Source organism: Fusarium oxysporum, chromosome IX, assembly GCF_013085055.1.
Source record: "Fusarium oxysporum Fo47 chromosome IX, complete sequence".
Lineage (NCBI taxonomy): Eukaryota > Fungi > Ascomycota > Sordariomycetes > Hypocreales > Nectriaceae > Fusarium > Fusarium oxysporum.
The window spans coordinates 1,093,344-1,117,991 of NC_072848.1; the positions used below are offsets into that span (position 1 = coordinate 1,093,344).

The following is a 24,648-nucleotide window of genomic DNA, read 5'->3' on the forward strand; positions in this document are numbered from 1 at the left end:
TGGCTCTTTAACGTTTGCTATTGAAACCTCCCAAGCCATAAGGTTTTGCTTGTTGGAGAGAGTTATGCACATCCCGAAATCCAACCAAAGCATCAAACGGGATATCAAGTAACAGAGCCAAAAAGAGTTCCTAAAGCCAGGATTCGAACCCGGGTCTCCTCCCCCCTTTCGGGCACGGTTCTGCCCAGTAGGCGTCCCCGTGTGTCAAGTCAGAATGCTAGACCACTACACCACCGTAGGTTTGATTATTGAAATCTTATTACACAGGATACATTCATGAGGAGCGTAGGCTTTCTTGCTCCATGGAGACGTGTCTGTTGTTGTTGTTGTTGTTGTTGTTGTTGAGTCAATAAGGCAACCGATTTGACGAATGTCCAAAACGGTCGAACCCCTGTTCCTGACAGAAATAATATAGGTCGGTTTGGAAAATGAAGAGATGATGGATGCCAACAGATTAGCTGTCATAAAAAGCAAGCACACAGTATATATACCGGGCGGACGATTGAGCGGATGAACAGCCGAGCCCGTCGATCATTGGCTTTGAGACAAGCCACAGCGAATATTGAGAGATTGCGGTTACTATGTATATCAGATCTCTACACCCGAATGCAACATACATCCACAAGGCAGATCGTGCAAAGCCCCATACGGCCAGATGCATGATGAGATTCGGCGATTCCAACAGCTGCGACATCGCGAGAACAACTGCACCAGACAGGGCACAGGCATATTATATGCAGGTTGTGTCCGTGTCCTCAATATGATCTGATCTTAAACAGGGGAGCCAGCGAGTCATTATTTGAGGCTGCAGCACACAATTGAGATGTGATAGGGTGTGGCTACGGAAGGCTTTACGTCCTTTTTGTCTCTTGTCACTTATCATTCTCCCACGAGAGTGCGCGATCAAGATTTACAATTCCGAAACTAGCACATCGGCTTAGCTGACACCAACGTGTTCAACGTCGACTTGTGGGGTGGTTTTGTGTTATGTGTGAGGTCAATCAGTTATCTCATTCTACTTGTTAATAGACCAGTGTCAAATGTTCAAGGCAAGCGATTAAATCATTTATGTAAGCACTGAGAATCATCTACAGTATAATCATATTATTGTTGATCGGTAAATTCGTCGTAGACCGAAGTGACTTCCTAGGGAGTCGATGGTAGCCGGTTGGTCTCGAACACAATTGTGGTTTCTCAGCTCTCTGGGTAGTGAACAGCTGGTCAAGGGGTTCGGAAGTCATAATGATCTGCCTTAAGACTGTTGTCGAGTCATTTCTGTACAGGTAACGTGTTGAGGTTGGCTGGATGACTGCATATGCACCCCCCTAAACCTTTATCTAGATCCTGGTACCCATACTACCGGGACTGAACAAAACATCTAGTCACGATGCCTGGGCTCAGTTGCCTCATCTCCAATCCGTTATTATGAATGCCCAATCTCATCTTGGGCTGCATCGCATCGTATGTTAACAGCAACACCTGAACCATGTCTCACTCTGCCGCGGGAAGTCCTATATGCACACACACCTAGCAGTAGGAGTCCAGAAGCCGATGCTGCATTGGAACTTGGCGCAACCCTGAGGGGGCTGGTCGTTGTACCCGTTGTCAGGTCCGTGGGCAACACGTTTATGTGATCTATTATCTTTCTTCTCTCAGTTAGCCTGTATCCTGCAGTATATTTTCCAATCATAAACCCCTTCTGCCACACCGTCACTGAACTGTAACGGTTCTCGATCGAAGCAATATGATAGATCCGATCGAGTCCTCTTACCAGTCGGCATATGCGCATTCGAATCTTGATCCATGCAGGGGCTTCGTCTGGCCATCAAGCCACTCATGATTGAGCCTGAGAGGTGACAGAGACTAGGATAGGAGAAATAGCTGTGAGGAACCCAGGACTTGATAACTATATAAATTGAAGAGATGAACCGCCCTTCTAACCGCTTGCTACTAAAGTTCGATCTCCATTGCGTTCTCCGTCTCTTGCTCTCCCCTACTCGCCATTTTGGGCTTTGAGAAGCGGTGACCCGGGTCGTCTATTCAATCAGATTTCTCCCTATTCTTGTATTTTATCACGACAAGAGCACTACGGTGTGTGTTTACCAGCCATGGTCTCCCAGAACTCACAAACTCCGACAAACAGTACAAACGAGCGGAAGCCGTCAGTCAAAACATCTTCCACGATGTCTCATACTGACATTATATAGGACCAAATGTCGCGGTTTGATGCTGGCGCCGTATATCTACGATACCGATTCCGTCCAGGAGCATCTGCTGTGCAGAGCCGAAGCCAACAACACTGCATCAGAATCAAACAATAGAACGTCTGAAACTGCGGAAGTGTCAAACCACAGCGACCTTGAAGTTCACGATCTGGATGCTCTGATGCAAGAACCTCCTTCCCCGAAAGGTCGGCTTTGAGCTTCTTTCATCGCAGTGTATACTAGACCTGATTGACTGTTTGGCGGCCTTTACAGCTTACTCTCTATTCGTCAGTCGCACAGATGGATTGAGCCAAGATATTTCGTTAATGTATGACTATTGGACTATTTTTAATCGCGAATTCACATCATATATGTCGTAGTTCCTAGTATAAATCTGACACACTTCAGTCTTCGTCGCCAACCCCTGAATACCGTACGAAAGTTTGTAGCTATTAAGGAATAATATCACTCGAAGTCCCACCGAAAGTCTTGAGACCTTCCTTGTCTGTCTTTCACTTAACCTAAGGCCGCCTAGTCGCAACGCCATGAACCGGGATTTTGACCGGAAGAGCCCCGGAAGCCCCGCTTTTCCCGAATCACACGGAGTGTGTGTGTACCCACATCTCGGGGCCGGATGCTCGGAAGTCATTGGTTCAAGCCATGTGGTTTTAAGCGCCCGTTGTGTGTTTGCTAAGGTCCCGTCACGGAGCTGTGCCAATCTTGCTCCGCTTTCCCCATTTCCCCCGGCTTTCTCAGTGCTCGAGCTGACCAAGTTGACATGGAGCCGACTTGCTACACCCCGGAGCACTGACTCCAGGGCTATAAAAGCTTCCCCTCTTCTGTCCGGTTCCTGTCTTATACTCCCCTCTGTTTTCTGTTTATCCCCTGAAGTTACTACTTTACCTCTTGCTTGGCCCTGATAACCCCCTTTTCTTGAAGTTCCCCCTCAGATCTAAGCCGTGAAGGGCTTTTAAACCATTTTCCCCGGATACCCTCCGAGAATCTCTCTCCTACCACTTCTTAGTCACATTTCCCTAGCTCACACACCCAATCTAATAAGAAATGTCTTCAAAAGATATCAATACCCATGCCCCTGCTTTGGAAACTCCACAAGAGCAAGTAACACTCAGCAACTGCCAGTCACCAGGCAACTGACTTCTTGCACCCAGGCCTCCAGAAGATGCATGCATGCTCAACAGATTTATTTACGATGTTTCTTCTCTTCAGGAGCGATTACTTCAGTTTCCTGTGGTGAAGAACCCTAGTGTTGTGCCTGCGACGGGCTCGTCAGAAAAGATGAAGGCGGGTGACCCCCCGGAGGATAAGGGCAAGCTTTGACACAGTGACCCCCTGCCTGGATGATAATAGATCTCTACAACACCATAGTTTGATTGCATCTTAATCACACACACTACATTGTTTCCCTTGCCACAAGAGCTATGAGCCCTCCCGATCTAGCATCATCAGTACACACGGTATCACATCTTATTAGGCGTTTCATCTTCTTTTCTACTACTCAAATGAATATAGACTGCAGTACTATGACCAAAAAACTTCAGTCACTGTCTCTTTCTTGTTATTTGATGTTGCTACGACTTTGTAAGTTACGCACAAGTTACCTAACGTAGCAGGTCGTACGCCTCCCTAGAACATATCCTTACAACATTTAGAAATCAGTCTTAATGCATCTGAAACTTATCGGGACTCACAGACGTGTCGATCTGTTCTCGAATTCGTGTTTGTTGGTTAATAGTAGATTCGCTAAGACTGATATGGCGTACGCAGCAGGGTTGTTCTCCAGCTGAATCCAAGCTCATGGCACGGCCCTTCCATTCCACGTGGCTATGCGCGGCATGTAAGATCTGCCGGGGTTCAAAACATAAAGGGGGGAAGATTCTCGAAATATCCTTGGTCGGAACGAGTCATAAATTATCCTCATGTATGCTAATCTTGAACGGATTGGGATTGAGATGCGTCTGCCTCAAGTGTCAGCAACCGCAAGTGGATATCCTAAGAGCCGGATCACATCCGTAGGCTAAGGATATCTTTGGAGAAGGACAAGCATATGGGAGATCAACTCAAAATACGCCCGGCTCTTTACGGCCGCATCTTTATGTCCAGATGATATTTGTTGTTATCATTTTTACGCCAATGGCTATGGAATAGAGCACACCGCTCTGTATAGGGATACTTGAATGGGTGGCCTCAAACAAGGCCGAGCCTCCCCACGAGGCTGAGTCCTTTGGAAAGTTACCCAAAGAGCCTCATGGCATGACTGGCCAAGTTCTCTCTTCTCTCTAGCGGATGGAGTTGTTCGGTGAGCCCCGGCTGTCAATCAAATAAGCGATGCAAAGCATGCAGAATCGTGTGTGCATCGAAGGATCGATGCAGAAAAACCAGATACGGCACTTGCGTACATGAATGTAACCCCGTTTCGAATATGTAATGCATCATTGACAAGTTATCCATCCATATGATTGTTGCAAGCTCACCGCTTCTCCGTTGTATGCAGCAGGCTGAAAACGAAAGTGCATATTGGGAGGGTGGGCCTGTGTTGGTTCTGTTCCTGTCCCAATCACTTCCCTCCACGGGACAAGAAATACACAACGTGGAAAGATTACCTACTCTGGAGATGCCTGAGACATTCTTGAGCCAGGTGCCTGGTTAGGTAGTCTACACACCACTACATGTTGATGCAGATGTCAAATTGGCATCAACTTTGAGACCGCTTCTTCGGTTGTGGCAACAGACCGAGTTTTCTAGCCCTCTTCTGTCTCCTTGCGCCGCCTGCACTTTCTCGTGTTTCGTTCATATTAGGATCACCGGTGTAGAAAGGCTATGTTTGGAAATGCGGGCGTTTCGATGCCCGGAATGTTTGATGGTGTTGAGGCTGTTGTAAGTATCTTGTCTCGACAGGACGTAACTCAAGCATGTTGATCCCCAGGTATCCCCTGAAGCAATTATAAAAGGTCAGAAAGTTCCGTATCGTTCTGGTAACTCTCATGCTTTGAGGCATGGCTCTTTCAGGACATAGCTTTGAGTTCTCACATCTTCCAATGTTGAAGAACTACCGCTGAACGGCTCCCCTACTTTTATCTTTTAATTCTATTCATCACGTTCCTTAACACATCACAACTCGGGCACTTTATCATTCAGTGAACTTCCGAGATCCTCTTCGCCTCCGCCATGCCTTGCGACTCAACCCACACTGACACTATCCCTAAGGGTGACACTCCACCGTGAGATACACATACTTCATCATATCATAACTTGAGCTGATGGCTTAATCCTCCAGAGTCACCATCGACACGAAGATGTTAGAGCCCTTCATTCACGACACATCTTCTCTTCAAGATCGCCTGTTGATGAGGTCCATGGCTGAGGATAACAAGGCAATTGGAAATGGGGCCGGTTACTCAGGACCGAAGGGTTCCAAGCTATAGGAGACTTGAGAAGGCTTAGTCAAGTGTATTGATGGCTAAGTAACAGACTACATGTTGTTTTGTAAGATTAGTTTGAGTTTTGTTCTGTAGATATACATTCGAGGCAAATGGATGAACCATCGCCCTTGTTCAAACTACTAGATAACGCGTGCCAGAGGAGGCCTTGCAAGTCTCCAGGCATACAAATGGTCCAAGACATCCTGGACTTATCGACGCTGACACTGAGCTCCTGAGGTGCATACCAAGGCGGTATACTGACCTGTATACAGATCATACCGAATGAACCAACATCGGTGTGTCGTTATGCTTGGCCCACAACATGGAAACCCATTGCAGCACTTGAAATCAAGTTTCAAAGCCGTCAGCTTTTAGTCTCGGCTTGTAAACTTCCGGCTCAGAAACCAAATCTTGGAGAAGATCTGCCTTGTCTTCTCGGGGGGTTATGAGAACCAGCTCACCGCTTGATGACTACACATATAGACCAGACCTCAGTTCTAATGAAGAGACAAGACCAAATGTCTATTTTACGTTTCATGATGTACATTGTTGCACAGATATAATTACACGTTATTCGTACCACCCCTGGCACGCCATCCACTATCCAATTCTCAACCTCCCTTTTTCTTATGTCATTCATTGAGCCGGAGGTGTTGTTGTTGAGGGGGGTATCGAAGCATCTGCAGCCGCCACCTTTGACACACCAGCCTTCTTGAAAGCAGCAGCCTCTTTCCTTTGAGCAAGAATAGCACCAAGCTTTTCCAACATCTCTGTGCTGAGCTCGGGCTCACCCTCAGCAGCACGCTTCTCACGCTGCATTTCGTGGAACTCTTGCAGAGGAGTCTGCATGGACTTGATAGACTCCTTTTCGGCTTCCTTTGCTGCTGCCTCGGCCTCCTTCTGCTGCACGTACCACTCCTCGTGGCGTGTTCGGAACTTGGAGAACTTATTTCTCAACTCGTCGATGACGGTCTCGGGCATGGGAGGTGAGAGTAGGTTGTAGTAAAATGTTCGGTTGTCGACAGTCTCACGGATGGTATCACCGTCGAAAGTCTCGAATTCTGGGGCCTCAACCTCGGGCCAGGGGATGACAACGTTGATTCCAGGGACAATTCGATCCCACTTATTCCCGTATTCCCATCGGTCGAAGCTCATGTTGGGGGACTTCATGTTCGGGGGAATGGCCTTAAGCTCATTGATAATAACGTCTCTTGTGACTCCGGTTTCGGGGTTGGCGATAGGATAGACTAGACGAATAGAACCGATCGAGAGGGGCATAGGCTGAGAGCGACTGTCGTTTCCAAACATGCCAGCAGAGATAGCCTAAGAACCATTAGTCCCTATTCAAGCCTTACGAAGGCCAATGATTGTGCTTACCCGGTGATAGTTCTCGAGAGTAACATATCCTCCCTGAGGGTTGATCGTCTTGATGCGATCAATCTTGCCCTTGTCCGGCCCATCCATGATAACCACACGGTCTGAAACAGCAAGGTTAAGCTGCTTCAAACCACCAGCCCAAGCACATCTCTTCGCCAGAACCTCAGGCCTTGGTCTGTAAAGACCATAGTTGGACCAATCAGTTCGTACACCCTCCGTAAACATGCCATAACCATTGAAGCCCAGATCCCGCTTGGGAGCAATAGGACCTAGCGCCCAGTCCTCCTGCCTCACCCGGCGCGCATCCTGCAGATTCTGTCGGACCTCAGAGACAGCCGCTCGCATGGCTTGTCGGTTTCGAAGCTTGTAGTTGTTCTCTTCAGATTTGGCGGCTTTTTGGGCTCGTCGGCCAGCCTGGCGCTGGGCCTGGGCGACCCGCTTGGCGAGCTTCTGCATGGCGGAGAATGAGCTGCGAGTATTTATCGAGGGGGTTTGCAGGCTCTAGCAGCTCATTGAGCGGATTGAAACTGTTGGCGCCGAATTGTCGCTGGGCGTTACGATAATTCGTTGTGGAGTGCGTGGTTGAGCTGGAAATTCTCTACGTCCAACGGAATTAGCCGCAGTAGTGTAGGTGCGGATAATGGTCAAGCACTGTACCCCGCACTATGCTCATGATAGCTTCATGTTGTGTTATTGTAAGAACTGTGATATCGGGCTGCAATTCTTTCTCACATGACTCTCACTTCTATAGCTTACGAGAGATAAAGTTCCCCAATTACTTATGCGATTTTCAACACAAAGGCATACCTCTTATGTTCAACCAAACTAGTCTACTTCCACTCAACTTTAGATAATCATGCTTGATCAGGCACAGAGATCTCAGTGATTCTTTCTGTGAGTATTCCACTGGTCCAGCTCTTGTGACCCGCGACTCTATCTCATCGCAATGCTTGTTTTTCTTTCGTCATGCAACCTCTATTGAAACCGTTCTGGGACGAAAAGCATGTGGGTATGACAGAATGACTTGCTCATCCAATATCACCCTGAATAGCAACGAAGTATTAATATATCGTACATAAGTTCAGATTTTGATCAATCATCAAGACTGGGGTTGCATTGCCGCTGAGAGGCCTCTGAGGATGACCTTCAAGATCAGCACGTATTTGGCGGCCAGAATCACGAATGTGACAGACACAATCAAAAGATTCTGGCCCCCAGGGAGCAAGAAAACCTAAGACTTTAGAAGAGGATGCTAAATAAAATAAACTCATCAAAGAGCCGCCTAAGCTTAGACTAACTTACCTAAATATTTTTGTCACTTAGGATTGAGAGCTTCAGCTTTCGTGCCTCTAGACTGGATATACAGATGTCCAAGTATCATGAGTGACCCTAATCGTCCGTGATACATATCCCGTCAATCAGGGTCCTTGAGGCTTGAGGCAAGATGATCAGGGGAGGAGGTTGGATGAAATTCCTACGCTTTTGGGCCAGCGTAGGACTTTTCTGCCCACTGTAAGGTCTTGTTACTGGCCGTCAGTCGCTCTAGGCTTTTGGCTTTGGCATGCGGAGGCGGGATGGCACAGGGCGCATTGCATGACGGACCAGGGGTTAGAAGCTTGTGCCAGCTTCACTTCACTTTGCATAGATTGTCTTGTGAAGATAGGCGGTGATTGATGACGCGGAAACACATGAGAATGTGTTAGCGATGGAGGTAGAGAGGAGTCAAAGCAGGAGAGAGCATTGTCCACTTCCCGACAGTAATCAACCGGAAATCAAGGTCATCAACTTCAAACGTCCTATCAAAAATTTAAACTGGGTGCTATCCTCATGCCATCCGCAACAGTTCAAACAGCCGTTGGCGATAGCCGCCAGATCCCAGCTGGAAATCACAGAAAGCCAGATCTAGGCAATCCACAAGAAGGCTTCTTAATGCTTTCCAATAAAGACAGATTCAATCACGGACCTCTGAGGTTGGTGGCTGGTTGATTAGCCTCATCCTCTTCAAGTGATAGAAACCGAGCCACGGTTTCAGCCTCGGCGCTATGGAGCCTAAAGTGTTCCATCGTGCATGTCTGGATGAGATGATAGTGAAGCACCAAGCAACTTAAAGCCAACAGCTACACCGCAGCAGGACTGTCTGATGGACCAAGGACTGATGAGCACGTCAGACCGACAGGAATTGTGCAGAAGGATGGCTGGTAGGCCGGCGAAGAGTCAGAAAGAGTACCTTTGTCACTTGTGAAGAATGACAGCATACAGCCCAAAGAAGCCATCTTTGCAGTTTGCAGCTTATTCTCATTGACCGTCAGTCCGTCAATCAAACTAAACCGGCTTGACCAAACGGCCAACGCCGTTACCCTGGCCCTTGATATTGTCTGTCGTCCAATGTTATCGACCAGTTCATCAAGCAGGCCGGCTCTTATCTCATCTCGTCATCATTATCACTGGCATTCTCTGTTTCAGACTCACGTAAATGGTCAACGACGCAACACAACGCAACCACCGCATGCAAGCAAAGCAAAGCAACCAAGCAACCTACCGAATAACAACGGGCCTCCCGCTCATCTATCCAATCTGTCCCGTCTTGCATCTACCACTGAAAGTTTGGCGGAGCACTCTCGGTAAGATGGATAAAATGGGTCAGTTAATTCCCCTCCTGGGAAATAACTTAGCAGAGGGAGGCTTGTGACGCGCACTGCCCAGAACCTTTCGCACTGTGACGAGACTCCACTAATCACTCGCTGAAAAGGAGACGGTGTTAGCGGTTGTTGCCACCCACCAGCCGAAGCCAGGGCCACGCCGTTGGTTGCCTCAGGATGGACCCTTTCCGCGTAATGTGACGGAGCAGAAGTACCGTTTGTGTGGGAATATCGGTGAAAGTGTACCTTGGTCAAGTGAGCGTTTCTTTTTTGAGCCCAGCCCAGTCCAGGGGAAACATTCATCATCAAAGAGCCCAGTCCGGGCCCCAGCAGCTCGCAGCCCCAGCAACAGAGGGAAACAACAAAGCTTGCAGCCTTGTCAATCCCTGATTGAAGATCTGATGTTCAGGAGGCTTATCTACGCGGACGGCTGTTGACACCTTCAATATGATAGTTCAAATAAGCACAAAGGATATATGACAAGCTAGAGGCATAGCATTAGCAAAGTGAATCAACCTCCAAACTTGGTTCTGATTCAAAGCCGAAACCTACTTTCAGCTGTCATTGTCTGCTCTTAGATACGCTATCAAAACACAGTGCGGTTTGCAAACGCCTTGCTTGTTCTCAACAACCCTGCCCAACCCCCAGCATCACCGGCACCAAGACCGTTGACACTGGCACTTGGTACTTTGATTCCAGCACTCTTGACGCGCTATTCAGAGGTACCTCCCGTCCTTGGAACTGCCCTGGCTGCCTGCTGTCCTGTGCTTGCCCACCCGCTGTTGGGTCCTATCCTGTCCTGGCACCCGCCCCGGGCTGTCGCTCCAGTGCCTGCAGCACAGTCGGGCCCCCAGTCCTAGCGAGAAAAAAACCAAGCCCAAGCCTATTTCACCCAAAAAACCAAAGCCCCTTCTTCCTCGCGTCTCTTTTCTGACTGAGGTGCTCGCTCTCTCTCTACTGCCAGTCCCAACCTAACCCAACTCAAACTCTCCTCTTTCTCTATCCATCCATTTCCCATCCCCATCGACCCGCAGCCGCCGCCCTCCGCGAAACTCACAACCTGCACCATCTCCCAAGCTCAAGCTCAAGCTCGCATTTCACGCCAGCAACTTCGTCCATTTCTTTCAACTTTTTAACCAAAAACCACATCTAATCAATAACCATGGCTGAGATCCGCCGAAAGCTCGTCATTGTCGGCGATGGTGCTTGTGGTAAAACCTGTTTGTTGATGTGAGTTGGCCTTCTATCACGACACGACACGACTTCAAAGTCGACCTCCCGTCGCCCATCACGTTCCTATCCATCGCCACGTTGGCATTACAATGTCTCTATCAGATAGAGTCTCAAGAAGAGGGCGATATGATAGTTTTTGGTCTCTTGGACAGCCCAGCGCTTCGCATCGCTTGACGCCATCAGCTCTATCATTACCGTGATAAACGCACATGCCCCTTGCTTCACCTCACCGTCCTCCGTCGCCGTTTTCATTACCATCATCGCTATCATTATTCTAAACCACTTGATCAACACGATGCTAACTAATCCTCCAGTGTTTTCTCCAAGGGCACTTTCCCTGAGGTAAGAATTGACTTTGTTGCGGCGTCGCCTTTCAACCTTCGCACGCTTAGCCACGCGGCTTGATAAACAGCCTTATCATGCAACGGGCATCACCACAACAACCTCCTTGCTGACAATTCCGCCTTCAGGTCTACGTCCCCACCGTTTTCGAGAACTACGTCGCCGATGTCGAGGTTGATGGCAAGCACGTCGAGCTCGCCCTATGGGATACTGCTGGTCAGGAGGATTACGACCGTCTTCGACCCCTGTCTTACCCCGACTCCCACGTTATCCTGATCTGCTTCGCTGTTGACTCTCCCGACTCTCTTGACAACGTCCAGGAGAAGGTTTGTTCGCCCTCCAGTGCCAGATGGCTGGATTTCAGTTGCTATTGATACAGCTTTGCTGACACGTGCTCTTACAGTGGATCTCTGAGGTTCTGCACTTCTGCCAAGGTCTCCCTATCATTCTTGTCGGCTGCAAGAAGGATTTGCGATACGACCAGAAGACCATCGAGGAGCTCCGAAAGACCAGTCAGAAGCCTGTCTCCCCCGAGGAGGTACGATACATTGCCCCAACAAGCGCCAATCAAGCTCTCGAAACTTGATTGGCCAGCTTGCTGCACGTCTTCTTGAAACATGCTAACAGTTGTCGATAGGGTGAGGAGGTTCGCAAGAAGATCGCTGCCTACAAGTACCTTGAGTGCTCAGCCAAGACCAACGAGGGTGTCCGCGAGGTGTTCGAGCACGCTACTCGCGCTGCTCTGCTGTCGCGAAGCACCCGTGGTAGCAAGCACAAGAAGTGCCTTGTTCTGTAAAGGGCGCTATGGAAGCCCTCTGAGCGCAGCCCACGCACACGTGCCGTGGCTTGACCCTGCGTTGTAATCCTTTGTCGTTCCAGTTCAACCTCGACTTGGCCCCGGCAGTTCGGATACGGGTTCGTGGCAGCCAAGAAGGAGAAGGCTGTCGGCATGCATCGGTTTTCTCGGAATCTGGAGTTTGATATCGTCTCGCTCATGTCTGGTCCATCGGCCTACGCGCCGACCCTTCTCGCTGGATTGATGGTTTTCTTGTCGGCAGAGCCCATGGTTTCTTGGACCTCCTGAATCTCCCAGGCGGTTACTTTTCCCGGCAGATACCTCGTCTTTTTTATTATCACCACTGGCATGCGAGCGGGACCTTTGTTTTATGTATGTGCTTGTCGCGCATGGGGGAGGTGGGCCAGATGTCTTTTTTCTTGTTTGGGGGGGCTGTTGAGGAGGAGGATGAGGAGTGGCTCTCGTTCCTTGCTCTCCTGCCAGGTCTGTCGGTCACTGCAGACTGACAGATGAGGAACTATCAGGGAGAAGTGTCAGGAGGCCGGGAGAAGCTCCGTGGGCTGTTACGGCGAGAGCGTTTGTGTCTGCTTGTGTGGATATGGGGTCCGGCTGGGGGAACCAAGTCGGTTCAGGCCATAAATCTTTTCGTTTTTTCTCTTGAAGCCTCGAGACCGTTACTTAGACCATGGAGATGGGACATCTATTGCGTAGGGCCTGCCTGTTTAATCTCTTGATTTTTTGTATATCCTGTCTATCTGTTTTTGTGATGTTAATGTATGTATGCTCTTGAACGACGTGACCATCCCTATCTACCTAGACCTAGCTTGTCTTGTTTGTATCTTGTTATGCATTGGCATGTCATGTTACACTACTTATAACTGGCTGTCATTCCTCAGCCAGCTTGAACCAAGATGCTTTTCCGTCTTGGTATCCGTATCTTGACTGGTCTTCTCAAAGACAGCCTCCTTGTCCACGTGCCAATGTCTAGTCATGTGGCCCCCATCCCATGCTAGACTCTTTGATCGGCGCCGAGCCTATTTTGGTTTGGGTGATATCAGTGATGTAATCCCATCAATCACTGCGGAAGTGAGGCAGTTGGTATGATCAGCTATGCGAGCGCGGCGCAGCTTAAGAGGGACAGTTCACGATGCACACACGATGATATGAGGTAAATACCAGTCTTGTTTCCTCAGTATCGAGATAAAACAAATGAGCGAGCGAGCGTATCCTCTGCTTCACAATACCACCCAATGCATGAATATCAACCGCCCAAAAAGAGAGTGACGCTTTCGAACAGCGGCCTCATCACAGCAACCACCCAAACCCCCAACCACACTCCATTGTATGCATCCCTGACCTAGCCTAACACCGGTATAAACAACTTCTCGTCCGTCTCATCATATCATCGTGAATCTGTCTCTTGGTCTTTGTGGAGTTTAGACGGGGCAGTGCTAGAAGCAGTCAGCATCATGTCAGATAGAGACGAGAGGGCGAGTATTAGACATACAGCACCGCAGCTACCGCAAGTCTTGCCGCCGCCCTCGATGGCGGCGTTGCACTTGGGGCAAGTGTTATCGTGGTAGTCAACAAGAGGCTGCATCTTGACTGATTGATATACGAATAGTATGTGATGAGAATAGAGAGAAGAGATGAAGTTTGACTATAGAGAGAGAGCACTAAAGAAGGGACCACAGAGAGAGGGGAAAGGGAACCTAATATATAACCGTCAACCTCAAACAAATCATCCCTCTCTCACACGAGATTTACGTATGTTTCTCTATCCCAAAGCGGGGTTCGTTAATTGTAAGCGCAAATAGCGGGCTTCTGCTTTGTTTTACCCCCTCCTGCTATTCGTTGCGTGTGACACCCCTCTCCTTGTGCTTGTAGCTTCACTTTCTTTTTGTGGTGATTTTTTGTGATCCACTTGCTGTGAGGTACGGCAGTAACGTGGCACACTGTATGGATGCTGACTTGTTTTGAGAAAAGACAGTGGAAGTCATGTTTGATTATCCCGCGGAGGTTGAAAGATGGGTGGGGAATGGAGGATCGTGTGAGAAACAGGTCATAACAGCTTCAGCGGTGTATGAAGTAAGTTGTTCTTATGATATGGATGTTGAGAATACATAAGGTCTGAAAGGAATAGTTTCTCTGAAAAGCTGCTATTGTCCAGAAATATTGGCTTCAACATGTTGGTCAAAGTATAGTGATTGCCTCGCCAGATATCATAGCTTCACCTCACCCATAAGCAGAGATAAGAGCAATAAGAATACAAGTTCATCTGCCGAAGAACTGAAAACTCTATAATGATTGAAATACCGATATCACGCCATGTAACTCCTTACACAATCCAATGTACATGGTACATGGTTTTCTTTGATCTTATTTGATAAATTTGCAACCAAATCATCCGCCTTTTTTACATGACTTATATATCTCAAGCAGCGATACTCCCTGCAGTCACGCATCTTGCTTTCATGCATACTATCTTACACGCTTGTTGTCCCAATAAGGGTCTATGTCTGTTGTGCTTCGTTATGCTATAATGTTGTTTGAATAAAAGTGAAGAGGTAAAGGTAAGAAACGCCTGGTGCTTATACACACTGCGCCGGTCCATCTTTGCCTGTGGAGTGTCAGTACATATTCCATTGACCAATAGTCCAAGATCCAGATCTTCACAGGGCACACAGGGGAACTCACTGTTGATCATCTTCTGCACAGCCTGGATCACACTAATGACCATGACAATCATACCAAACACGACCACTGCACCCGCCATATATGTCCGCCAGCTTCGCGTCGTCAACTTCATATAGCACAACGGAGGCAAGATATAAGCCATGGCCACAGCACTCGTGGCTCCAACAAGCTCAAACACAGCACCAAGATCACAAGTCACCAAACTTAGCACCAGAGCTGACGCAACAAGGCTTGTGCTGAATAGGAGATGACGATTCATGTTGAAGGGCTCGTCAGGGAAGAAGTATGTCAACATCACTTCACGGCAGACAAATGCCTCCAGGGGCAAGGTGGTGAGCATGTTGAGGCCAAAGCAAAGACGTGCAATGTTGACCATGGTGTTGTCTGCTGGAAAGTTGTTGAGGACATTGCCTAACGTCTTGTCACCAAAAGTAAGGAAACCGCCTAGAGCGAGGACAAGACAAAACACCATTGATATACCAGTTGAGTAATGAGTGACTCGGGAAAAGTTATCAATGGTAGGTGTCTTGAGAGACCCGTAGATCAGGAGCGAATTGTGATGGCAAACGAAGGCTACATAGGTCAGCAACTCTGGTCATAAGCTCAGATGATCAAGACAGGTCCTTACCGAATGAAATAACACCAATGGCCTGGAAGAAACCGCCATTGAAGAGGAGAAGTGAAGGTGTAAACGAGCCCCGTTCTGACGATGGTGTCAAGATACCTTGTATAAGGATGGTGAGAACAATAACCACCATACCAACAAGCGCAAACGTGCTTGCCTTAGCCAACTGCCCAAATTCCATTAGCCCAAATTCCAACAGGACGATCCGCATTGTAATTCTCACCTTAGAGATATCGCGATACAGCGTCAGGGGATAGGCAATGCCCATCACAAACACCGCAATGGCAACCTGTCGATTTGCCAAGAGTCCTATTACAGGCACATTCGACAAGTTCGGCCACACAGCGACTAGGACATGAGGAATCGTATCGCCAACAATGACACCATATGCGACCATTCCGCCAAACGCAAAGACCCATTGCGCAACACTGATAGCGATCAGCCCGGAGTGTCCAAAGCAGTGCTCAACTGTTCCTTGGAAATGACTCGTCCCGCTGAGCTTGCTGTTGATGACAATAAGACAGATCGTCCAGTCGACTACAACCGTCAAGCCTACCAGCAGCAAGATTCCCCCGACCAGTCCGGCTTGGCGCACAGCGTATGGTTGGCCAATGATGCCCGCACCGATGATGGAGTTCGCCATATTCATGAAGGCTGACTTGAGCCCTGACTTTGGTCGGTTCATCTCATGTTCAGCTTGTTCAGACGGATCCCCCATCGAATTCGCAAGAGCCACACTCGGCGCTTCAATGTCCGTCAGAAGCGGTACACGATGCGCCCGCCCCGGACTCGTCACCTCCTCAACATCAAAGTACGCATCATCTGAAGACCGTCTCTCACGATCCGCAAACCCGCCAAAAGCTTCTCCATTGCTAACGCCCACAATCTCCGGTGTCAAGTCGAAGCGCACGCGGCCGGGAGTCCGGGGCTGGCCATCAGCTTCAACTTTGCCTGAAGCCTTTCCTAAGTCTGCGCTGGCGTTTCCACTGCTATAATCGTCGTCGCCCACGCCAAAGTAGTCGTCGTCGTAATCGTGCCCGTGTTCTAGGAGACCGCGGTCTTCGCCGTGCGGGTTCGGGGGGTCATCGTTCCTGGCGTGCGTCATTGTCGAAGGGGAGTAGCAAGTTGATATTGCGTGTACATTTTCCCCCGGAAGAATAAAGGATTATGTTCGATTCGCTCGCGTATATGTCAAAAGGAAGAAATAATCAAATAATTAGGTGTAAAAGATCGACTGCGAAGCAAAAGGATAGAAAGTCGAATGGTTGTAAGTTGTAAATGGAAAGGTCCTGTTCTAAGGATAGGTTGGTTGGTTGGTTGGTTGTCTGTCCTTCCCCCAGATAAGCATGGATAGCAAACATTAGCGTCATTTGCAGCATGATAAGCGCTGGGATTGGCGTAATGCCCCTTGTGAAATCGCTGGAATCGCCCACTAGTTGTGTCTAGGCTTATGCAGGGGCACGGATCATTCCAAGAATATTTGAAGAGGTGTTAAATAAAGGTTGAGGCTTCTATTGAGAAGTTTTGTTTGCTATTCTACGATCAAATGAATAATTGCACAAGAACTCTCTTTATTTGAGCTATAACGCTATCTCACCGTTGTTGATCGTGCCTCAAACCTAACTCAAAGACCCTTACAATTCCAGAGACTCAAAAATAGGGGTCCAATTTACACTCTCCTTTTCAACGGCTGTATTCAAGGGGCGTTCACCAAAACCTTAGGAACTGTCGTCTGAGAATGAGCTATAATTGTCCGTTCAAGCACACTCTGATCTTCACCAAGCTGTTGATTCACCTTAGTACCATCAGAAAGCAATTCAGTCCATCCAATGTTTCTATTGGCGTTGATGGTCTATGTCTACTAAAAAATACTTATAGCATGGCTTCATCTGCCATCTGTAGAGACCCGTCATGTTCTCCTCTGCTCGATCGGGTATCGTTGTAGCTCGAACCACATCTTGTCATCCCATGCTATGAGCTCTCTGTCCTCGTATCCCCTCGCACGATATCTTCGTGTTCTATGCAGCTCTCAAAATATGTATACGCGCTTCTCTGCGCTTCTAACGATTGTATCTGGGTATTAAAAAGAATGTAGTGCCGCTCATCTGACTCTTTCTAGGCCAGGAGGGCGAAAAATGATACTATACAGAAAATGAATGTGAAGCGGGCTTGTGATAATGGCCCTGAAGGTGCTGAGGAGTCTTTTGTTTCGGTTGGCTCGCTTGAGTCAGCAGTGGCAGTGCCAGATGAGACAGATTCTTTGCCTAGACCCATATCTGGTACTGCACTTGCCTTTGATCCAGAGGTTGTTGTGATGCCAGTCTCTTCGGTGTCATCAGACGTTTTGGTCGCTTGACTGGCGGTCATGGTCTTTGTTGAAGAGCTGCTGTCTTCACTGTCGTCGCTTGAGCCATCTGTGATAGCGTTGGTAGCAAAGCCTATTCCCATTAGCACAAGTCGAATCACTGGAATATGTAAACTTACCAATTCGGCGCTCGTCCGCATCAAAAACGGCGTAGACGTTCTTGATAAAGGTATCGCCCAGGAGCCACGCTCCCTTAACAACCTCGAAACCGTAGACGTTGCTGGTGCATTTGCCATCTTTGTTGGGAGGGGAAACCCAGTCCTTTGGTGAAATGACATAGTCGACTCCAGAGAAAGTCACGGTCAAGTTGCCGTTGCTGTCGCAAGGTACAGTATATGTGGTGCCATCGCTGCTCTGGGCTCCGTCGATAAGAGCATGGAGCTTCTTAACGTTGTCCGGTGATCCAAACATGAAAGATGTTCCAGTGTCGATGAAGCTGCGGATGCCACCGATATCTGCCTTCTTGCCGTTGTAGCCCATGTCGTCGATCTCAATAGCCCAGTCATTGTCTTCGCCAATGGAAGTATACGTGATCTTGCCGGAATACTTGTCGGGATTCGGTGAGCCAAAGCTGATTTCTCCTTCGTTTGTACCGTCAGCTGCACGGTTCAGAGCAACGCAGAACATGTTCTTTTCGACTTCCTTGGACTTGGCCAGGGCATTGAGAAAGTTGCTGTCGGATCCTTTGTTAATGGCGAGACCAAGAATGCCGTCAAAAGCGAATTCGAGGAACTGGTCCGAAGTCGTATGCGTCAATCCGAACTGATACTTGATGCTCATGCCAGCCACAGTGATTGTGTCGGTTGCCCAGGTACCAGAGACCTTTCCAGAGCCGTATGCAATGTTGAAGTCGGATTTTGACACTTCGAGAGAGTCCGAGTCGCCTTCGCCGAATGTGTTGTGCATCTCACACGCTTTGCTGGTACAAGAAGTGCCCATAACCCAACTTGATCCAGCGCCAGTGTCGATAAGCATGTACATTGTCTTCTTTTCCGATCCAATCTCGACCTCGATGAAGTATGAATAGTCAGTTCCGTCCTGGTCAACACCCTGAGTGTGCTCCTTTGTCGATTCTGTGGCCTCCATGACATCGTATTTGTTATCACGCTTGAGCAGCGTACTGGGGTCAGGGATGCTTCCTCCGGCATATTTGGCAATCAATCGTGCTGCTTCGTGAGCTGCTCTCTCAGTTATCGGTTGGCTGGACTGTAATTGAACGGTCAATGGAATGAAACTGTCAAGCAATTCTCCAGAAACAAACCTGAGGTGATCTTTGCTTGATATCCATACGCACGCCACCACCATTGCCCACACTCTTGGGACTTCGTGCCATACGCTTTTGTCCTACATCGACACGCCAGCTCGGACTATAAGGAAAGAAGGCATGGGCAGATGAGGCCAAAGCCAATTGCACCAATAGAGATCCTGGACGCATATTGAGGCTATATTGAGTCAATTCAACGAAACCTCCCTGGCGCGTATGGAATATGCACTTGGAGGTGGTTGATATAACCTGGATTGGCTTGTATTGAACAAAAACGGAGTGAGACCAGAGCCAAAGCTAATTGGAACAGCTTGTCTCAAACGCGTCCGGAACAGGAAGACAGAATCGAGGCGAGGCCTCTTGAGCCAGAGTTGGCGAGATGTATTAAAGGATTAGAATTACGAGCCCAGCATTGGAAACAAAACGGCACAGCAAAGATGCCGACTGATAACCAGAACCTGATGCAAGTTGGACAAGCGAAGATGCAACAAACACAAGCCAGACAATGGAAGTGGCTTGGTTACAGTGAGACCAACTCGAGTCTCTCTTTTTCTGGAACAGGGCGTTGAGGTTTCTCGGAAGTCGGAGTACTCGGCTGAGGTCCTGGATCGAGACGAGAGACAAAGAGGAACAAAGAAATGTGCAAATACAAATACGAGAAATGGAAATAAACAGAAAGGAACAAAGCTGAGGGAAGTCGGAGGAGGGAGGGAATTATTACAAATTAAGGTAAGGTAGAGTATAGCATAGAAAAAGAGGTTGAGAGAGGTCGAGGTGAGTGAGTGGAGTTCGGAGGGATAGAGAATGACGGGAAGAGGTGGGTTAGTCTTGGTATGGGGAGATAGCCACAGCTAGTGGAGAGTAGAGAGCACCCGGCGAGGTTGTAGTTCAAGACAACCTACGCACTACCTAGATACAGGGGATAGAAAGTGACCTGAAGGTCCTGTACCTGCTGAAGATATCGTCCCAAAGAGGCAGGCGAACGGAAGGGATAAGAGTCGTCAGAATAGACACATCACATTACTATCATGGCATGATACCAACGTTATATCCACGATACGAAGACCACAGAACCTTCGTTCTTCCACCAAAGTTCTCTCTCATCTCTCATAATCAGGCTTGGTTCTAGATCCAAAGCCAAGCTAAATAGACCCCTTGATTGGATATTAGTTATCTTGGCTCGACGATCACCAAGGTCCAGTACCTGTAGATCAGGTATCTCATCATCTGACGGACTGAATCAACCGTCAAACACTACGGGACCTGAAAACAACAAAGAGAAACGCCGCTCGTAAAACGTTCTCCACCACATGCCAGCTTGAGTCGACGTGCATTTCGACCCGCCCGCCATCAGAGTGCATCTCTGCTCATCACTGGACACCCACCGAACGTTCATCTGTAAGGTTCAGGGGTCGTCAGCCTCTGAATGGCCCGTTACTCTTAGCCGCTTGTTTATTACGGTGGACTCGAGCTGTGGAGATTGCCCTACCTTGCCTGCTTGTCCCCCATGCTACCTCGATATCGGCCGAAAATATGCTTGTCCTCTTTCTGTCTGGTGCTACTTCATCATCTCGTATACCTAATACGTACCCAAAGACAGCGACGTTGCCTGAACGTTGAATGCAAAGTGCTGCTTTCGTTGAGTGACAACTCCCCGAGACAGGGTCTAACGCCAATTTTCTGTGCCCCTGGGACGGATAAGTTAGCGTGCAGCTGATGCTTTCGGTTAGACGTCTCCCCCCAAGATCTGCACAAAGTGGCACACACGAGATATGGTGTAACGCAACGTGGAGCAAGCGGCAAAAGGAAAAAAACAAGCTTCAGCCGATTGATTCAGGCGTTTTCAACTGTCAATGGTGAAAACGAAACACGCGTTCTGTGGAAACCAGGAGCAATATTGTGGTTCCCTTGCCTGAAGTTGATATTCAAAGTATTGGCTATGGCGTATGAAGAAGAAAGCCTCGTCAAGGAATTGAATCCCAACAGCCATTAGATTTTAGAAGTCTTGGCCATATCTAACCTTATCACAACGTTGAATCCAGAGTTTCATAACCAGACCGTTACAGCCATGTAACCAAATTCCAATTCTGCATTGATATCAATGGTCAAGAAGTTTTAAAGCTTGATGCCCTGGCGTCAAGCTGGCGCCAAAGTCCCCTTAGACTTGCATCTCTTGACTCGACACCATCGGATCGCCAAGTTCAAGTTGTTGTTTTCTCAACTGACTTGCAGTAGCGTTTTGTCTCCTTACCTTACGCGTCAAACGACGGCGCCACTCTACCGGTCAACGTCAGCTCTAACACGTAACTTCCCCTGACTACTGTGAGCCTCAAAACACTCAGCTCGCTCCAGTTTTCTTCTAGATCCTCTTGGTCATTATCAGGCGCTTCTTTTGCAGATTATGCGGCGGTAAAGTTGACACTTTGATACTTGACCAGTGCCTATATTGATCACATTGCACAGTATTTCAGTTTACTGGTTCATTGAGCTGAAGCCCCAACTATCACAAGTCTTTCGAGGTCGGACTATCGGCCGCCTGGCTGCTTCTCCACGTGTACATGGATTCTCGGATACGTTCCTATCCCTGTTGCCCTGTATTCACATGAAAGCAGCAACATCGAGATGCTATTGACTCAGTTCCAGGCCCAATCCTTCTTAAGTAATGGTAATGCAAAAACATATCATATTCTCAAACCTATTTACGTGGAATTTGTTTCCGATTTAATGTTTGTTCTCTAAGCTCACGCATGACAACCAAGCTCATCCCTGACGCGAGCAACGTCAAAGCTCCCATCGTCGTGCAAAAGCAGCCATTGTTCTTAGTTGCAAACAAGCTGGGGATAACAATATCCTCTGTTCAATCTTTCCCCGAGCCAAATTGGACAAATGTATCATTCCGATCGCAAGGACATGCACACTCTATGTTCCAATCTACAATACAGCATCTCATTGGCTTCCGCCCTTCTCACATTGGCGCCAAGCTCTCCTTAGTAGCCATGCAATTTCACTGAGATTCCAATATATATTCGATGGATCTCTGCTCGCTGCATGCGATTCAATGACTTCATCGCTAATTCAGAATGCCTAAACACAAGTGGATAGCTTCATAGTCCAGGAAGTCCCTTGTCAACTGACCCCGTTGATGAAACAACCGCACGGCTCCGTCAATGCCTCTCGGAATTTTAATCTCGACCCCGGCAGCACTATCTGCTCGGATCGTGTCGATCAGGGTAGACCTCAATTTGAATTCATATATTGCAGCTTTTAACCATATCTGTATTCGGCTGTGATAGGTCACTAGCCAAGGGCCTCTCAGGGTTCAATATTTCACCGTCAAAGAGACGGCAGATCTTCATTTTGATAAGGATCGTGACAATATAATCGGTTTTTAACGTCTGTGCTCCAGTTGAGACCGTATTGTTTCTATTTCCAATGTCTATTCCCATGTTTCGTAGTCGCATGTACCCGAAAGACACCCGTGAGGCAACCCATGAATGAGTTTCGGTTTCAGCCTAGATCCTCAACTCCGGTTCCTTACGAAGTCGTCCACGATCATTGACTAGCCATGGGCCACTGCTCTGCTCTTTCAAGCGTCTTCTTCTCAATGCTGTCCTCAGACGCGGTCTCCCAGAGTGTCTTTCGCAGGCCTTCAAATTCCTCTTTGTCAGTGTTTGCGACTCCCCGAGCAGCAACAAGCCGAAGGAAGTACCACACAGACTCATTCCGCCACTTGAACGAGGCTGCGAGTTTCAATGTCTCGCGAAACACAGGCGATGTTTCGGCAGGTTGCTTGTCCAGCAGGAATAGAAGAAATTGCCAGCCAGATATGTCATTGTGATGTGCAAAGCACCACTTTTGCGTAGCGATGATCATGCGTGATATTCCTTCTTGTGAACTTGACAAAGGTAGGATAAAGGCGTTGATCAGGTATCTAGCGTGACACCAGGCATAGTAATTCCGTGGGTGTCTTTCTCCAGATACCATGATGGTTCTTGTGAGGTCATTCTCGGCTGGAACATTGATGTTGTAAACACGAAATTGTTGTATCAGCCATCGACGATGATTCCATAGTGTTGGCGATTTCGTATGTCGATGAAGCCGACTGGTCAGTAAACTATCAATCAGGTGTTTCTCGAGGTGAAGTCTGTCTTGCAGATCTTGTTCTCTCAATTTGTCTCTGATCAGTCGCTTTCTTGTGTTGGCAGCTGTCAGATGCTCTGGGTCCATCAACAGAATAACTGCAGTTGACCTTGAGATATCATCTGATGATACTCGCTGGCTATCAGCCTGGGACTGTTTAAGAAGCTTCTGTGCCACTATGAAAGCCTGCACAAGGCGTAACTTTGGTATGGCCACGGCATTGTCATCTCGCAAGACTGATACATTGGCATCTAGGATGTGGCTTTTACCCAACAATTCGATCTCTAGAGGCTCATTTGAAGGCTGAATAAGAACACTTGAGATTTCTAGAAATACCGAATGATGATCGCCATGCTTAAGAGATTCCTTGAGACTCTTGTCGAGTGCTCGTGACATTGGGATGATCGAGGAAAGAAAGTGAGTTGGAAGTATAGGGTAGGTTTGATTCAACCGACGTGGTGTGGAGGGGTTCTATGGAGCTCCATGCAAGTGTCGGGGTTATGACATGGCTTGACCACGTTTAACAAACCACCAAAACCAACATCATCATCAACATCACGAGCTCAACCTTAGGTTGGTGCAGGTCCGAATACAGAGCTCACATATTCAACGCTTATCACCCGTTACTACCGATAAGATACACTTCGATTCCTAAGATGGCCTCCCTAATGCTCAGCATCTTCGTTGTCGAAGTTGTTGTTAACCTCGTCAATACCATTGGAGCCGCCGCAATCAATAACTTGGTATGCTACTTAGCCCAGGCCGTGTCATCTAGCTCAGCTACTAATTGAAAAAGCTCTGGACAATAATAAACTTCCTCCCCGTATCGACAGCAAAGGCTGCCGGCGAGCAACGCAAGCTCCAGGCCGATTATCTCAAGGTCCGACGAGATCTGAACTCCACGAGTAGTCAGGATGAATTTGCCAAGTGGGCAAAGCTCCGTCGTCAGCACGACAAGCTTCTCGAACAGCTAGAGAAGACCAGTACGTCGCATCTGCCGTAGAGATTCAGGGGAATCAAAGAGAGAGCTGACAAATGACCACTACAGAGAAAACCAACGAGGCAGCACGATCCAACTTTGACAAGATCCTCACCGTTCTCCGAATCGTCGTTACACGCGCTCCGCAATACTTCCTGCCTTTCTGGTACGCTACCGAGCCCATGTTCTGGCTTCCTTACGGCTGGTTCCCTTACTGGGCAGAATGGATCCTGTCTTTCCCTCGCGCCCCCATCGGAAGCGTGAGCATCGCCTCGTGGCAGTTGGCATGCACAGGAGTTATCGCGCTTTTCAGCGACTTGATCGTGGGTATCGCTGGTCTGCTCCTCAACGCGAAGCAGGCCAAGGAAGCACCCGTCGCAGCCCAGAAGGTCGCTGCGGAGGAGAAGAAGAAGTCATAGGCAAACCGCATTGATAGATGTAGCTAGTTCGCGCACATAGTAAAAACATGCATATTTACAAGCAAAGCTTGACTACGATTGGGGAGATGTATCTCTTAGATAAATTTGACGCAAAGTTCCTCATTGCC

General features: G+C 48.3%; 7 protein-coding genes and 1 pseudogene across 8 annotated transcripts; 3 read left to right on the forward strand and 5 right to left on the reverse strand.

Annotated features, from left to right (window-relative positions):
• Positions 1 to 128: 128 nt before the first annotated feature.
• FOBCDRAFT_t196 lies at positions 129 to 240 on the reverse strand (annotated as a pseudogene). Its single transcript has one exon. The product of its transcript is annotated as a tRNA-OTHER (tRNA).
• Positions 241 to 5,185: 4,945 nt separating this feature from the next.
• On the forward strand, positions 5,186 to 5,810 carry FOBCDRAFT_322767 (uncharacterized protein). Its single transcript, XM_031189737.3, has 2 exons — positions 5,186 to 5,443; positions 5,500 to 5,810. Exons 1-2 carry the CDS (start codon positions 5,391 to 5,393, stop codon positions 5,645 to 5,647), a joined length of 201 nt encoding a protein of 66 aa, XP_031033722.1. The 5' UTR covers positions 5,186 to 5,390; the 3' UTR covers positions 5,648 to 5,810.
• Positions 5,811 to 6,145: 335 nt separating this feature from the next.
• Positions 6,146 to 7,605, reverse strand: FOBCDRAFT_263965 (uncharacterized protein). The gene is made up of 2 exons (XM_031189740.3): positions 7,022 to 7,605; positions 6,146 to 6,967 (listed from the first exon to the last, which is right to left on the reverse strand). Exons 1-2 carry the CDS (start codon positions 7,475 to 7,477, stop codon positions 6,281 to 6,283), a joined length of 1,143 nt encoding a protein of 380 aa, XP_031033725.2. The 5' UTR covers positions 7,478 to 7,605; the 3' UTR covers positions 6,146 to 6,280.
• Positions 7,606 to 10,822: 3,217 nt separating this feature from the next.
• On the forward strand, positions 10,823 to 12,319 carry FOBCDRAFT_243388 (ras family-domain-containing protein; the record flags this gene model as incomplete). The annotated part of the gene is made up of 6 exons (XM_031189741.3): positions 10,823 to 10,890; positions 11,208 to 11,235; positions 11,364 to 11,561; positions 11,639 to 11,773; positions 11,873 to 12,027; positions 12,115 to 12,319. 6 exons carry the CDS (start codon positions 10,823 to 10,825, stop codon positions 12,317 to 12,319), a joined length of 789 nt encoding a protein of 262 aa, XP_031033726.2.
• Positions 12,320 to 14,292: 1,973 nt separating this feature from the next.
• Positions 14,293 to 16,676, reverse strand: FOBCDRAFT_230996 (transmembrane amino acid transporter protein-domain-containing protein). Its single transcript, XM_059609850.1, has 4 exons — positions 15,577 to 16,676; positions 15,357 to 15,519; positions 14,729 to 15,301; positions 14,293 to 14,651 (listed from the first exon to the last, which is right to left on the reverse strand). The coding sequence occupies exons 1-4, from the start codon at positions 16,456 to 16,458 to the stop codon at positions 14,623 to 14,625; spliced, it is 1,647 nt and encodes a 548-aa protein (XP_059465788.1). The 5' UTR covers positions 16,459 to 16,676; the 3' UTR covers positions 14,293 to 14,622.
• A 493-nt stretch (positions 16,677 to 17,169) lies between these two features.
• Positions 17,170 to 19,266, reverse strand: FOBCDRAFT_51582 (aspartic peptidase domain-containing protein). Its single transcript, XM_031189745.3, has 3 exons — positions 18,980 to 19,266; positions 17,838 to 18,924; positions 17,170 to 17,791 (listed from the first exon to the last, which is right to left on the reverse strand). Exons 1-3 carry the CDS (start codon positions 19,151 to 19,153, stop codon positions 17,469 to 17,471), a joined length of 1,584 nt encoding a protein of 527 aa, XP_031033730.2. The 5' UTR covers positions 19,154 to 19,266; the 3' UTR covers positions 17,170 to 17,468.
• A 3,257-nt stretch (positions 19,267 to 22,523) lies between these two features.
• On the reverse strand, positions 22,524 to 23,539 carry FOBCDRAFT_298166 (uncharacterized protein). The gene has a single exon (XM_031189747.3). The coding sequence runs from the start codon at positions 23,516 to 23,518 to the stop codon at positions 22,535 to 22,537; it is 984 nt and encodes a 327-aa protein (XP_031033732.2). The 5' UTR covers positions 23,519 to 23,539; the 3' UTR covers positions 22,524 to 22,534.
• Positions 23,540 to 23,585: 46 nt separating this feature from the next.
• Positions 23,586 to 24,616, forward strand: FOBCDRAFT_231000 (CHD5-like protein-domain-containing protein). The gene is made up of 3 exons (XM_031189748.3): positions 23,586 to 23,865; positions 23,919 to 24,105; positions 24,171 to 24,616. Exons 1-3 carry the CDS (start codon positions 23,779 to 23,781, stop codon positions 24,518 to 24,520), a joined length of 624 nt encoding a protein of 207 aa, XP_031033733.1. The 5' UTR covers positions 23,586 to 23,778; the 3' UTR covers positions 24,521 to 24,616.
• The last annotated feature ends 32 nt before the right edge of the window (positions 24,617 to 24,648 follow it).